General features: G+C 51.9%; 2 protein-coding genes across 5 annotated transcripts in view; one reads left to right on the top strand and one right to left on the bottom strand.

Moving 5' to 3' along the window:
• Plin4 (perilipin 4) overlaps positions 1–3742 on the top strand; it is a 9117-nt gene extending 5375 nt beyond the window's left edge. The window contains exons 6-9 of the mRNA XM_021185796.2: positions 8–904; positions 1024–1211; positions 1824–1910; positions 1989–3742. Coding sequence (XP_021041455.2) covers positions 8–904; positions 1024–1211; positions 1824–1910; positions 1989–2312 — 1496 coding nt within the window. The 3' untranslated portion in view covers positions 2313–3742. The remainder of the gene's footprint in view (positions 1–7; positions 905–1023; positions 1212–1823; positions 1911–1988) is intronic.
• Hdgfl2 (HDGF like 2) overlaps positions 3729–14938 on the bottom strand; it is a 16973-nt gene continuing 5763 nt past the window's right edge. The window contains exons 4-16 of one of the 4 annotated variants that reach the window (XM_021149332.2): positions 9971–10171; positions 7999–8112; positions 7853–7924; positions 7113–7308; positions 6966–7041; positions 6603–6894; positions 6136–6239; positions 5571–5644; positions 5375–5445; positions 5055–5156; positions 4741–4951; positions 4349–4475; positions 3729–3986 (exon numbers count right to left, since the gene is read on the bottom strand). In XM_021149332.2, the coding sequence (XP_021004991.1) occupies positions 3881–3986; positions 4349–4475; positions 4741–4951; positions 5055–5156; positions 5375–5445; positions 5571–5644; positions 6136–6239; positions 6603–6894; positions 6966–7041; positions 7113–7308; positions 7853–7924; positions 7999–8112; positions 9971–10171 (1746 nt within the window). In that variant the 3' untranslated portion in view covers positions 3729–3880. Of the gene's footprint in view, positions 3990–4348; positions 4476–4740; positions 4952–5054; positions 5157–5374; positions 5446–5570; positions 5645–6135; positions 6240–6602; positions 6895–6965; positions 7042–7112; positions 7309–7852; positions 7925–7998; positions 8113–9970; positions 10172–14938 lie in introns of all 4 variants that reach the window. The other 3 variants (XM_021149333.2, XM_021149331.1, XM_021149335.2) reach the window with 3 other exon arrangements.

Genomic DNA, 14938 nt, shown 5'->3' with positions numbered 1-14938 from the left:
GCTAAAGGGGCTGCCCAAGGAGGCCTGGACACTACCAAGTCTGTGGTCATGGGCACGAAGGACACGGTGACCACAGGACTCACAGGTGCCATTAATGTTGCCAAAGGGGCTGCCCAAGGAGGTCTGGATACCACCAAGTCTGTGCTCTTAAGTACCAAGGACACCTTGACCACGGGGCTCACAGGGGCAGCAAATGTGGCCAAAGGGACAGTGCAAATGGGTCTGGATACAAGCAAGAGCATGCTGATGGACACAAAGGACTCTGTACGTGCTGGGGCCACAGGAGCCATTAATGTAGTCAAAGGGGCTGCTCAAGGAGGCCTGAATACTTCGAATGCAGCACTCATAGGCACAATGGACACAGCCAGAGGAACAGTGCAAACAAGCCTGGACATCAGCAAGCATATGCTTACAGGCATGAAGGACACTGTCTGTGCTGGGGTTACCAGTGCCATGAACATGGCTAAAGGTATTCATAAGAACACAGACACCACCAGAGACACCCAGTCTTCTGTGCTGGCTCAATCAGGTAATGTAGCCACCAATGCCATCCACACAGGTGTTCACACAGTTCCAAGTTCACTTTCTGGCTCTCATTCCATCATATGTCATGAGCCTAGCAGTTACAGTGTCACTAACCATGGGGTAGGACAAGCCATCCTGACTTCTACAGAGTCCCTGTGCTGTGAGACAAGCAGCTTCTCAGACACATATGGCTTGGGGCATGTCACAGAGCCCAGAGCTGACACCAAAACCCCTGTGACTGGTATGGCTTCATCTGCCCGCGCAGCTACCAGGTCAGTGGAGGAGTGTGGTCAGCTGGCTGCCACAGGCTTTGCTGCACTTCGTGATGAGTTAAAAGGGCTGGGTGATATCTTTCAGCCCATGACAACCGAGGAACAAGGTGAGTGCCTCTGCCCTTCCCTATCAAGGGTCCCTAGAGCCTGGGCTTTGGTGAGACCCTATACCCATTTTGGGTGTCTCAAGGCACCTTTCAGACTGAATCTCATTGCCTTCCTCCAGCTCAGCTGGCGGTCTCAGAGTCAGGGCCCCGAGTACTCTCTGCTGACCGGGGAAGCTACTACATCCGTCTGGGTGACCTGGCCCCTAGCTTCCGCCAGCGGGCCTTTGAACATGCCCTGAGCCACATACAGCACAGCCAGTTCCAAGCCAGGGCCGCACTAGCCCAGCTCCAGGAGGCCTTCCAGATGGTAAGAACATCTCTCATCTCCACTCTGGATACCTCCAACTGGTCACTAGCCAAGTGCCCAGTGGGCTAAGCGACCTGCACGCAGAGGGAGCTGATGCATGGGTGTACCGGCGACATCTAGTGAGCTGAGTGTGTGGCTGCAATCTGTGAACCTAAGGGAAAGGGTAGTGTGGGTGACCGGGCTCTAGCAGGGTTTTTTCCCCCAATATTCCACCCACCTCGAGTTATGCTGGGTATCATGGACACAGAAGCCTAATATTCTGGGTCTCTGACATCTGTCCACCTCCTCCCTGGCCACAAAGCCCCCCTGTCCCCTAAACAGATACCCAGGGACTATGGAAAAGACAGAGGTATGGTGTGATGCAAGGTGAGATTCCTGGGGAAAGAGCATGGTAAGAGTGGTCAGGGGACAGAAAGGAATCCGTGTGGACATGCAGAGAAGAGTAGTAGGGTGGGAGATGAGTGGACAGAGGAACTACCACCTGGCCTTCCAGATGCCCTCATGGGGACTTTGTGTTTGGGCTGCAGCACATATGGACTCAAGATCCAAGTACAGGACTGAGTGTTCCCACCCCTTCTGGGCCCACTACTTGTCCTGTGGTTCTTTTTCCAGACAGACATGACCATGGAGGCTGCATGTGGGAAGCTGTGCAGTGACCAGAGCTTGAGCACCATGGTGGAGGCTGTTGGTAGCCATGAGGTGGGTGTGGCATGGGCCTTCCTTCCCACTGCCCCTAGTCAAAGCCCTGTCCCTCCTTACCTTTCTCCACCTCTGCAGATGCGGGCTTCCGTGGCTCAGGACAGGCTGTGCACCCTTGCCCATCAGCTCCATGCAGCTTACAGCAGCCTGGCAACCAGCCTGCAGGGCCTGCCAGAGGTGCAGCAGCAGGCAGGGCAGGCACGACACAGCCTCTGCAAGCTGTATGGCCTTGTGTCTTCGGAGACAGGTAGTGAGCTGCAGACAGAGCAGCTGGCCCAGAGCAGTGCTGGTGTTGTTGAGGCCTGGCAGGGCCTGGAGGTGCTGCTCGAGAAGCTGCAGCAGAACCCTCCACTCAGCTGGCTGGTTGGACCCTTCACCTCGATGCCTTGTGGCCAGCTGTAGGCACCCGAGGGCTGGGCAGGTGGGGTGCCCAGGGACCATGCTGTGACCACAGCTGGCTGTACTTCCCCAAAGCTCTGGATTGAACAGGAGCAGAAGATCCTCGGAAAGTGAATTTGAAACCAGCCACAGCTCCTGCTTTTTCTAAGAACCAATGATCCCTTCCCTCCAAACTAGCCACCAAGTCTGTTCAGATACAGGCCACACAGACCCCCACACAGAGTAAAGAAGCACCACGCATCCCCACTGGCCAGCTTTCTATCCTTGGGGCTCTGACCGTCTTTCCAGGGCCCATAGCTCTCCTCTATGAGTGATGCCACTCCAACCCAGGCCCCACTCTGGGCAGCACAACCACAGATCTTAGCTAATGACTAGACAGTTCATATCCTTGTTCCCCGGGACTAGAATGCACAGCCATGCTGATGCAGGCTCCTACAGCCGCTTCTGATACTTAGTAGGGAGAAATGCTGCACAAAACTACACAATTACATTCCAGGCTGCTATGGGCCTGACTCAGGCCTGCTCTGCTGAGAAAACGAGAGTCATATATATATCACTGCATGGAGACAGGGTTGATCTTACAGGCCCAGCACTGCTGAGTAGCTGCGGCCTGTATAGGAACATGGCCTGCAGCCTAGGGTTGAAGACTGTACTGAATGGGGATATGGGCAGGTGATGGCTCATCTCCCTTGCCCCATGCACCCAAGATACAAGCAAACAAGATGCTGGGGCACAAGGCACTGGCTCACCGCCAGGCCAAGGCCATAGCCCAGCCCTTCCTGAACCCCAGCAGTACTAGTGACCCCAATCTTCCAGCTCCTTTATCTGCACTCTTGGAAAATAACAATGTCCACAAGCTTTAGGGCTGGGCCAGCTGTGGCCAAGGAATGCCATGATAGAGACCCCAAGGAGCCTTTCCTATTCCTTCTGCCATGTCAGCATCAGGGTGACACTAGACCCAGCCACTGGCAAACACTGGGCTCAGAGCCTACAGCTAAGCTTTCCAACAGATGGCATGAGCCTCATTACATCATGCCAAGTTATTGGTGGCTATTGAGGCAGGTGGATACACCCAGGAGGCATGTACCCAACTCGTGAGCCCACTGGGAACACAGAAGAGTGGGGAAGCCCCTGCTCAAAGCTACAGTGAGAGGGGGCTGGGATGGTGTGGACTGCAACACTCCAGCCTAGAGGCCGAGCTGCCCCAGAGGCACTTTGCTGGTCCCACCTGGGGGTCCCTGCACAGCTGGTGATGGATTTCTGTTGGGCTGTCTTTAGTATCTGCTTCACTCAAGCTGGTAGAACAGGCTACTCGCTGCACTAAGAGTTCTGCCGGCCTATGGGTATGAGACCTGCCCTGAATCAGGTCTGGCTCTCTATACTGCTCATGGTAGCCAGCACCTAAGCCAATAAAAGCTGTTTCTTTTTCATTACAAAATTCTTTATAGCCATTTCATGTCAATTGAAATCACAGAACTAGGCAGAAAAGCCCAGACCACAAATACAAACAGCGCAGCACTTCCCTGGGAGGCTGGGGACGGACATGGCACCATGGCCACAGTGGCTGGAGCTCAGCTGTCCTCATTGTCATCATTGGCAGACTCAGAGGCCAGCCGCGTCCTCTCATGGTCCTGACGCTCATTTCCAGGCCTGGCTGGGTCCAAGTTGTCCCGTGGGCTGCTGGGGGCATAAAGAAGGTTTGTAAGCATGCGGTTGCCTGGTGTCTCAATGGAGCCAATGGGTCGGTGGGCAGCCAAGGAAGGGTGACACTCCTGTCAAAGGCACCTGTGCCTTGTATGGCCTTCCTGACCCTCCCCAGTCCAACTGTAGCTCAGCCTGGTGGCCAGTGCTCATGGTGGTTACCGGAGGGCTAGACCTAGACAGTCAGCAGGAAGTTCTTTCCCAGAGTACCAGTAGCTGAAAGCCTGGGGTGGCCTAATGTGGGCCAAGATCAGAGTGTTGGCTGGCCCCAGCATGTGGTAGGGGCGGGGTGAGGGCTCCACTGTGCAGGGAATGCACCTGATGTCCCAGGGACTCACTCATGCAGCTCTTCTGAGGAGCCACCCCTGGGGCCATCCTCCGAGTCCTGCCCGTCTTCCTGTGCTCTGTCTTTCATGTTCTCCCCCTTCTGGGATGTGGCCTCACCATTCACAGGTGCTGACCGATCTAGGGAGACAGAGGGTCATTATGAACACACAGCTTGCCTTTCATTAGAACCCTCCTCACTCAGCTGGGGTCAAACTTACAAGCAGTTTAAGTGCATATAGGTGCTATGGCCCAAAGAACACTTCCAGCACCCCATTTCTAGCACCTAGTAGAGCTTGAACACACTATGCCAGCTGCCCCAGAAGGAGGTTGGGTCTGGCAAGCTTGCTGGGGACAAACATGGCACTGTTCCCCTGCCCTCTGGCCTGGTGCAGGCAGCCCTCACCGGTGCTGGGCTCATCCTCTGCCAGCTCTCTGGGAGCCTGCTCCCCCGGCTGCTCCTCTAGCTTCTCGTTATCGGCCCGTTCCTTCTCGGCTCCAGCCTTGTTCACCTTCTGGAGAGCCTCAACTTTCGGCCCCAGGACTCGTGACTTGAGCCGGGTGTAGACCTCTGCTGCCTTCGCCATCACATCCTTGTTGGCCTTGTACCGGCGAATCTGGCCACCAGGAGGCCAGGCTTAGAAGGGCAAATGGCTGTGCCCCCTGAGACCTCCCCTTAGATAGCACCACCATCTCCTAGATGCTTCACCCATGCTATACCTTCTTCAGCGTTGCTACCACGTCTGTGTTCTTCTGAAGAATCTGAGAGGTTACCTGCAGAGTCCCCAGTTCTTCCAGTGCACTCAGACACTTCCTCACATCCTGCAAGGCAAGAGTGGAGAGGCAGCCCTGGCTGTCTCCTAGAAGGTTGCCTGCTGTTCCCAGGGGAGATTACAAGGCAATCCCTGAAATACTATGAAACCCACTCCTCCACCCAGGGGACCCTGCCTCTGTTTCCCAAGACTTCCAAGGAATCAGTAAGGAGGTGGTTGAGGAAAGCCCCATTTCAGGACAGTGTGGGGTTGCAGCAGGTGTCTTACTGGGTTGTCAACCTTCAGTGCAAATTTGATCTCGCTGTGCAGCTTTTGCAGTCTCTCCTCTACGGAGGGTTCTGGGCAGGAGAGATACTGGCTTGAGCAGGGTGGCTCTGGCCCCAGGTACAAGGTGGCCCAGCCCCTCTTACCATCACAGGTCCACACTGGAGCCGTGCAACCCAACACCACTGCTAGTGCTCACCTTTCTTCTTCTCCCCCTTCCTTTCCAGTGAGAGACCCTCTGACCGCTTCCGTGTCCGCTCCACCTTCACAGGCCTATGGAGAGGCTCCCATCAGACAGGCTATCTTGGGAGGCCCAAGGTGAGGACAGTCAGGCCAGGGGCCTGGGGCCCTCTCTGCTTTTGTGCAGATGAGGATCACATGGTTGACCTATCACATCCCCTGATGTGTGGCGACCACGACACACTGCTGACACCCATGGGCAGCTCTAATTAGCACTAGCTGGGAATATACTTAGGGAACAAACAGGAGCTGCACTGCACCACCTGCAGCTGAGTTAAAGCTTCTGGATGCTGTGGACACCGGCTGGATGGTTTTTTGGGGTTCTGGACATTGCTGTTGGTCTCCACCCACTATAAGCCAGCAGCTCCTAGTCTGACAGCCACATGTGGCCCAGGAGGGACTCCCATAGTAAGGTAGGGGCAGGGCAAGTCCTGCGGCTGCAGGCTCAAGGGTCGGAGGAACCCTTGGATGGGTGTAGCTCTGAGGCTAAACTCATAGATCCAAGGCTCAGGACAGATGCTGACCTGGCTCGTGGCTTCTCATCTGGCCGCCCTCTCTTCTCCTTCTGCCCAGGTTTCCTTGCAGACTCTGAGCCTGGCAGTTGGGACTTCTTGGCCAACTTCTTCCCCTACAGGGAGCAGCCAAAGGACAGGTTGCTGCCTCAGATAAAGTTTGTTCCCTATTCCCCTCATTTAGTCTACAGAGCTGTGGGCTCTGCCCCCGCCCCCCACCCAGCATATCTGGGCAATGGCTTCCCTGGCCTTTAGGAGGAACTGTGAAGTCCAGATCTCCATGTGAGAGACAAGCCATATATATGCTGGAAGGACCCTTGACTGACTAGCTATCCCTATTTTCTAGGCCTGGGGTCCTAGGCTGTGTTTCCATTGTATCACCAACACCCAGGATGAGGCCCAGTACCCAGTAGGTGCTCAAAAGAGTGGGGCCCAGGGTCAGTGTCTTGTGACTCAGGTGAAGAGGGGGCACCACACACCTCTTTCCCAAGCTCCCCCTCAGGTTCTGAGTCAGAGGAGGATGGTGTGCCTCGGCCTCGAGCCTTTCGGCTACGCTTCTTCACAGGCTCCTCGTCCTCCAGCTCCTCCCCACTGCTGCCCCCACGCTCTGCCCGCTCCTTGCGCCGCTCCTTCTCCTCCCTCTCCTGTTCTCGAAGTCTCCGGAGCTCTTCCTCCTGCTCCCGCCGCCTCCGAGCCTCCAGCTCACGCCTTCTCTCTTCATCACGTCTCTTCCATTCACTGATGCGGTCCACTTCACCACTGTCACTGTCACTGGGATGGAGAGTCTATCAGTGGGGATCCCAGCACACTCTGCGGCCCCCATATCACTGGGTGACACCCACCTGTCACTGCTGGAGGTGGAAGGTGGTCGCTCTGGCTTTGGTCTCCGCCCTCGGGGTTTTGGGGGTGGCTTCTCAGCTGTGGAAAAGGAGTGGTGACCTTCTCTTCATGGCCTCCCAGGGGTATATGAAAGTTGGCTCAGGTCTTACCTGGCTTTCTACCTCGAGGGGGTTTCTTGACAGACACATCTGAGTCTGAGGATGATGATGATGAGGAGGAGGACGAGGAGGATGGAGACGGCTGTGCTGCAACCACAGGCTCCTCCTTGGCCCCATCTGAGTCAACTTTGGAGTCTGAATCTGAGGCTGATGGCACCTTCTGGGGACAGGCATAGCCAGTGGGGAGCTAGAGCCCAAAATGGAAGAGGAGCCACACAGGGTGGTAGGGTGATGGCAGAGGTGGCTGCAGTCCCCAAGAGATACAGTTCTGCTCCTCATCCACAGCAGAGACATGGGTCTTGGGCACCTGGTAGTTCCTGGTGACAGGGGCAGGGCCAAGCCCACCAGGGGCTTTCCACGGTAGGCATGCACTGAAAATCTGCACAGAAGGCCTGGCCTGCTTTCTTCTTCATATGTCCAGTTCTCCCACAACAAGCCACAGTACAACACTCACAGTCCATATCACACACATGGCCACAGATGCACAAAATCACCTGCACCTGCACACGCAGCCTTGAAAACACAAGTCCTCACACTCCCAACGTGTACACACAGTACACACGATCTACAACATTTCAGCAGATAGGACCTGATTTTCCAATTGTGGTAGTGGGGTAGGAGCAGCAGTGACCCACAGGCCACAGGGGCATCACCACATACCTGGGTACCCAGGCATCACTGCCATAAAAGGCCCCTCATGCTGCTTAGGACCTGGGGCACAGAACCCTTACCTTCTTCTTGCGTCCTCCCAGAGGACCTCGCCGTGGCGGCCGGGCCGCTGTCTTCTTCTCTGGGGTAAAATCCTGGGTGGAGAGACAGGAGTGTCAGGGGTGCTGGCTGCCATGCCAGGCTGTCCTGGGGGCTGGTGTTTGCTCACCTGGTCACTGGTCTTCTCCGACTCAGATGGGCTCTCAGAATCCTCTTCTGATGGGGACACACTGGCCTGATCCAGGTCACTGGAAGCTCTTCTAGCTCGTTTAGAGACTGACACCTGGAAGTCATGGTCAGGCTGGGTCAGCAGCTAAACAAACCCCCACTCCAGATGGGACCGTCCTGTGTAGCCTTGATGCTACTTAACTCTGGGGTCACGATGTGAGCCATACACAAAGGCACACACAGCTGTAGGTCCCACTCCGAGGAGCTCCCTATTCTTTGAGTGATCAGAACTAGAGAAGGGAAGTTGGGGAGGACAGTGTTTGATGGGGCTGGAACTTTTACTGTGAGGACCATACCTCAGAATGCTCCATTTTATGTCACATGCTTTATATCAAAAAGAAATCAGAGATATAGATAGCAGACAGACAGACAGAAGACGCCAGCAGGACTGGCACAGAGAGAGCAGACTCCAGTAGGACTGACAGGCTCACAGAAGGAACTATGGAAGAGGCAGTGCAGCTTACTATGGTTGAAAAGTACACACTGACATGGTCAAACAGTCTGTAAGGGGTCGGCAGCAAAAGCATCGACCATGCAAGCCCGAGGACCCGTATCCCATCATCAGGACCCTTATGGAAACGTACATCAGGGTGAAAGCAGCAGCTCCATGGTAGAGCGCTGGTTGCTTACACAGGCTCCCACAGGTAGCTCACAGCTGTTTGTAACTTCAGCTCTACAGAACTTGATGCCTCTTGTTTTGACAGGCACCTGCACTCATGTGCACCCTCCAAGTCACAAATATATATACATGATGAAAAACATATTTTAAAAAGGGGCTGGGGCTTGAGCAACTACTCAGCACTTAAGATCACTGGCTCCTGTCAAGAGGATCCAGGCTTGGTTCCCAGCTAGCACAAGGCTGCTCACAACCATCAGTAACTGCAAAGCCAGGAGTGGTTACACACACCTTTAACCACAGCACTAAGGAGGAAGAGGAGGCTGGGGTAAAAGTTTGAGGCCAGCCTGATCTACATGGTGAGTTCCAGGATAACCAGGGCTACACAGTGAGGCCTGTCTCAAACAAACAAAACAAACACCAACTCTGTCCCAGGAGACCAGATACCATCTCTGGCTTTGGGTATCAGACATGAAATAAATGTGGTGTGCAGACATAACTGGTGTGCAGGTAAAACACACAGATGTAGAAAATAAGAACTGCCACCCAAAAAACTAAAACCAAACAAACAAAAAAGCAAACCTACATCTGTAATCAGAGCCAGGGAAGCAGAGACAAAGGGTCCCCAGGCTTGTTGGCTGCTTAGTAAAACTGGTAAGCTCTCAAATGCAGGCAGTTAGAGACTCTTGTCTCAAAATACAAGATGTAAAGCAATTGAGGAAGATGCCTGATGTCAACCTCTGGCCTCTTTACACATAGACACAAACATGTGGACATAATCTCATACTCACATAAAGATTAAAAATGTCACTGAGAGTCATACCCCCTGAAGAAATCAACCTCAAAGTATCTGAATTTTACCTCAATTCTTTTTTTTTAAAAAGATTTATTTATTTATTTATTTATTATATATAAGTACACTGTAGCTGTCTTCAGACACTCCAGAAGAAGGCATCAGATCTCATTACGGATGGTTGTGAGCCACCATGTGGTTNCTGGGATTTGAACTCAGGACCTTCAGAAGAGAGTCAGTGCTCTTAACTGCTGAGCCATCTCACCAGCCCCTCAAATCTCATTAAAAATGAGTACTGAGGCAGGCACGGTGGTGCATACTCATGACCTCAGCACTCCCAGAGGCCAAGGCAGAAAGATTACAAGTTTTAGGCCTGACTGGGCTATTACACAGTGAAGCCCTGTCTCAAAACAAACAACAAAAACAACTCCTATGGAAAGGGGCTGGAAATGGCAAGGGGCCACCAAAGGGACAGGCCTGGAGTAGCTACCCTCTTCACACTACCTTCAAGACTGGTGTCTTCCGCTTCAGGCCACTGTGATCACTGCTCTTGTCAGAGTCAGAATCGCTCTCCATCCTGTCACTGGTGGCTGTGGTGGTCACAGCTGTCACAGTCATGACCCTCCGGGATTCTTTGTCCTTGTCCACGTCGCTGCCACAACCCAGGTCGGCTTCAGGGGCCTCACTGTCAGAGGAGCTCACCGGCTGGGGTTGGGGTGACAGATGTGTCACCAAGGGGCCAGGATAGACTTCCTAGCCCCAAGTTAACAAAGCAGACAGTAATGCTTGGAATCCTGGCTCAGGGTCTGGCTACCTCACTCTTGAGTTGGGAAGCTGAGACAGTAGGATGATGTAGGTAGGAAGATGTAGGGGCAAATGCTTTGGCTCTGTGCCTCAGTTTCCATCTGTGCCAGGGGGAGGTCACAGCTTTTAGCCTCATGAGGATGCTGCAGGTAGGCAAAGCTGTCATGTGAACAAGTGGTAGTAAGAACTGTGGGTTTTGTTTCTTTGCTTTGTGTGTGTGCTACTGGGAACTGAATACAGGGTTTCAGACATACTGGGCAAGCACTCTCCCACTGAGCTACAACCCTGGAGCCCTCTTTACTTTCTATATTACAAAGGGTACTAAGAAGCCTGACTGGCCTGGGATTCACTCTGTACAGCCTGTGCTGGCCTTGAAGTTGTGCTGGGAAGACAGGCCTGCCTGAACAGGTCTGGCTTGGCTCTATTTCAAGCTGTTCTACAATTGTGAGAAGAAGCCAGCCCCAGGGGCACTGCTGAACTTGCCACTCTCACAATGCCTGCTCAGGCAGCAGCCACAGTCCAGCCACATCACAAGCTATGTATGAATTGACCACAACTTGGTCTCCTGTCCAATCCAGGAGCTGACAACCTAGAAACAAGAGGATCACACAAGGCTCCTAAACACAGGAAGCAGAAAGTGAGGACTGAGAAATGAGGAGCTGCTGTGAGACCTGTGAAGTGAAGGATTTGTACTGGGACCTCAGAAAGGCAGGTCAGAGGAAGAGCAGGGTAGGCAAGATGCAGCTTACAAGTGTTACAAGGGAATGAGGGTTCTCTCGGCAAAAGGAAAAGGCTGGGATGGCCAGATTCCACTTTCAAAAAACAGACAAAAAGAAAAAAAGAAAGAAACCAAACCCAAAACCAACCAACTAAAACAAAAAACTAAAATATCTCCAGGACAGCCAGTGCTATACAGAGATATCCTGTCTCGAAACATCCTCCCCACAAAAAAACCAACCAACCAAAACCCCCCAAAACCTCCCAAAAAACCAACAAACCCCACCAACCCCCCCCAAACAAAACAAATCCAACAACAAAAACGAATAACAAAAATGTTCAATCTCAAGCCAGGAGTGGTGGTGCACATCTTTAATCCCAGCACTTGGGAGGCAGAGGCAGGCGGATTTCTGAGTTCAAGGCCAGCCTGGTCTACAAAGTGATTTCCTGGACAGCCAGAGCTATACAGAGAAACCCTGTCTCAAAAAAAACAAACAAACAAAAAAGTTCAATCTCTAAGTTCAAAGTTTCTCTAAATATCCAAAGTCTCTCAAATGTGGGGTTAAATAAATTAAAATAAAATAAAAGTTACATTCTTTCTTACTCTAGGAGGAAGGGAGCAGGGCAGTTAGTCAGGTCAAAGCAAAATCTAAGTCCAGCCAGCCATGCACAGCTCAGGGAAGACTAAGAGACTTCAAGCTCTGGTCTCCAAAGGTCTTGGCAGTAGCATCTGTAGCTGTGTCATCTGAAGCACACACAGCTTGTCTTCTAGTCGTCTCAGACCCACTCCACCACACTTGCTATTGTTCTTGGTCACCCTATGCCACTGACATCTCCAAAATACTGGGGTCTCTGCAACTGGGCTGCATCTTCACCAGTGGCCTTTTGTAGGTTCTTTTCAGGGACTTTCACCCTGCTACATGGTACTAAGGCTTCAATCTTGGGGCTTCTACTACAACTAAGGCCGCACATTCACCATTGGCCTTTCCTGGTGCCAAGCCTCAGCTGCTCTTCAAGACTTCTTCAGCCTTCAAACCAGCACCACCTCAGTGACTTACATATAACTAAGTTTGGCTGCCAGCATGAGTTGCAAGTTCGATGCTGATACTTTGAACTACAGCCTCTGTGTGCTAACCCTGAAGAATCTCTTCTCAGATTTTGCTTCAGCCTTGCTGGTCTCTGTCACTTGATTCTTCAGGCCCAACATTGATTATTCTCACAAAGCAAAGGTTTCACTTCAGTGAACAGCCCAATAGAAGAATTCTTAATATACTCTGAACCTTCAGAAGGCAAGCCTCCATCATCTGCATTGCTTTCAATATTTTTATCTTCTAGACACCCACAGAACAGCCAATTGAGCTCTGCATACTCAATGGATTTCTTAGCCCAAAGTTCAAATGATATCACAATCCTCCCTAAAACATATGGTCATGAATGTCATCAATACCTCACTCCTGATACCAATGTGTCTTACTTAGTACTTCTATTGCTATGGTTAAAAAACCATAACCAAAACCATGAACTTGGAGAGGAAAGGGTTTATTTCAGCTAACAGCTCATCATCTAGGAAATCAGGACAGGAATTTAAGGCAGGAGCTGATGCAGGGGTGATGGAAGGGTGCTGTTTATTGGCTTGCTCAGCTTGCTTTCTTATTGCACCCAGTACCACCAGCCAAAGGGTGACATCACCCACAGTGAGCTGGGCCTTCCCATACCATCAATCAAGAGAATGACCACAAGCCAATCTGTTGGGAACATCTTTTCATGTGAGGCTCTTCCCAAATGACTCTACTGTGTCAAGCTGACATAAAACCAGACAGCACATAGATATACATGTAAATCTTAAGAACCTGGTGAAGGACAGGGGATGGGGGCTTGCAGAGGCTGAGAAAAAAAAAAAAAGCTATGGAGCAGATCACTAGAGCATGGATGAGAACAGAAATGAGCTGCAGCTGGAATCAGGAGACCAGAACAGAGAGATAAGAAGTCCAGGTCTCCCAGGTGCTTATGCCTGAGCCCAGGCACATAAACTCACACAGAAGCATGGAAACACAGGCCAGACCTATTCGTTACCTAGCATGTGGGAGGCAGAGACAGTAGGATCTCAACAGTCTGAAGTCACCTTCAGCTACACAGGGAATTTGAGGCTAGCTTGGGATATGTGACATCCTGTCTCAAAAGTAATGGAAGGAAAAGAAAGGAGGGAGGCAAAGAGGGGAGGCAGCAGGGCTGGCAGGGGCTCTACAACCTCCTTCATAAAGTCCAGTATCTTTCCCAACTGACAGCAGAGGCTGAGTCCTCAGCACAGACCCTAGCCCAGGCTAATGACCCCACCAAATGAAAATCAGAGAACATTTGTCTTCACAGTGCTGGTGTGGCCAAAGAGCTGTGACACAGTCCTGCCTGAACCATTTTGAACTGTGTGATACTTATGTAGGGTGAACCCTAAACCAAACATACTAAAAGGGAAAAGTGATGGCCTGTGTGGGGACTGTGACTCTGTTCTTTCTCCCTTTCTCTCATCCCCCCAAAATGACAGCATGGTTCTTGTTTTCCAAGAAGACAATGCCAAGTGGCTTTCATGGAAGAACAGGGCAACATCACACCATGGAGAACCACTGTTGTTCATGGATGACACAGTGTATGGCATCTGGACACAGTCAGAGAGGTTTTACATCAGCTATATAACTCAGTAGGTCAGCAAGAGACCTTCAGCGTAGGCACAGGCCCACTGTGGCCTTTAAGTTGGAGGTTGGACAGAAGCGTTTGCTGTGCAAGTATGAGGACTGGAGTTCAAACCCTCAGAACCCACATGAAAGCAAAACATATTGTGAGCAGCTGTAATCAAAGCATGCCTCCTGAGACAGGAGAATCTCTCTGAGAGCTGGCAGACAGCTTGGCCATACAGAACAAGAGACCACGCCTCAAGTAAGGTAGAAGGAGAGGACTGACACAGGGGCTGTCCTCTCACATCTACACTTGCACAATAGTATGCATGTGCCACAAGACCCGGTCTCCAATACAACTGGACACCAAACAGCATTGTTCCTCAAAGCTGAGCATCATGGCATGTAACTGTCATCTTAGTTCAAAGGAGGCTGGGGCAGAATTGAGAGTTTCAGGCCAGCCTGGGCTAGGTAATGAGATCTTGTTTCAAAAACTCAAAACTGAAGATTCAGTGTCAGTCTGGCCAAGGGACCACAGCTGCACAGTCCAGCTCAGCTGTGTATCCTGGAGGGTAGTATGATAGCTAGTTTTTTGTTTTTGTGAGCCTCAAATGAGAAAATGCCTCCTTAAGATCTAACTGTAGGGTATTTTCTTAGTTAGTGATTGATGTGGGAGGGCCCAGCCCACTGTGGGTGGTGTCATCCCTGGGCTGGTAGCTGGGTTCTGTAAGAAAGCAGGCTGAGCAAGCCAGTAAGCAGCACACTACACAGCCTCTGCATCAGCTTCTGCCTCCAGGATCCTGGCCTGTTTTAAGTTCCTGACACAACTTCCTTCCATGATAAACAGTGATGCAGAAGTGTAAGCTGAATAAAACCTTTCCTCTCCAAGTTGCTTTTGGTTATGGTGTCTCATAACTGAGTACTGACTACACACTGCCCCTAACCCTGGGGGTCTGGCAGGACATGGAGGCAAGCAGCATGTAGGTGTGGTAGAGACCCAGGGCTTGATGGTACTCCCCATCAGTGGTGGTGCCTCTACATCAGGCTTCTCTTTTCCAGCAGCCTGTGGGCTTAGGTGCTAGTCAGAAGGGAAGAATGCCCAGCCTAAGTCTGCCTTCTGCACCCAGCTCCTTGTGTTGCTAACTAGCTTGAGAGCTCTAGACAGAGCTGGGCATGGTGGCACATGCCTTTAATCCCAGCACTTGGGAGGCAGAGGCAGGCAGATTTCTGAGTTCGAGGCCAGCCTGGCCTACAGAGTGAGTTCCAGGACAGCCAAGGCTACACA

Source organism: Mus caroli, chromosome 17 (assembly GCF_900094665.2).
Source record: "Mus caroli chromosome 17, CAROLI_EIJ_v1.1, whole genome shotgun sequence".
NCBI classification, from domain to species: Eukaryota; Metazoa; Chordata; class Mammalia; order Rodentia; family Muridae; genus Mus; species Mus caroli.
The sequence above is the reverse complement of the archived record's forward strand: the minus strand, read 5'-3'. Positions and strand labels throughout refer to the sequence as shown.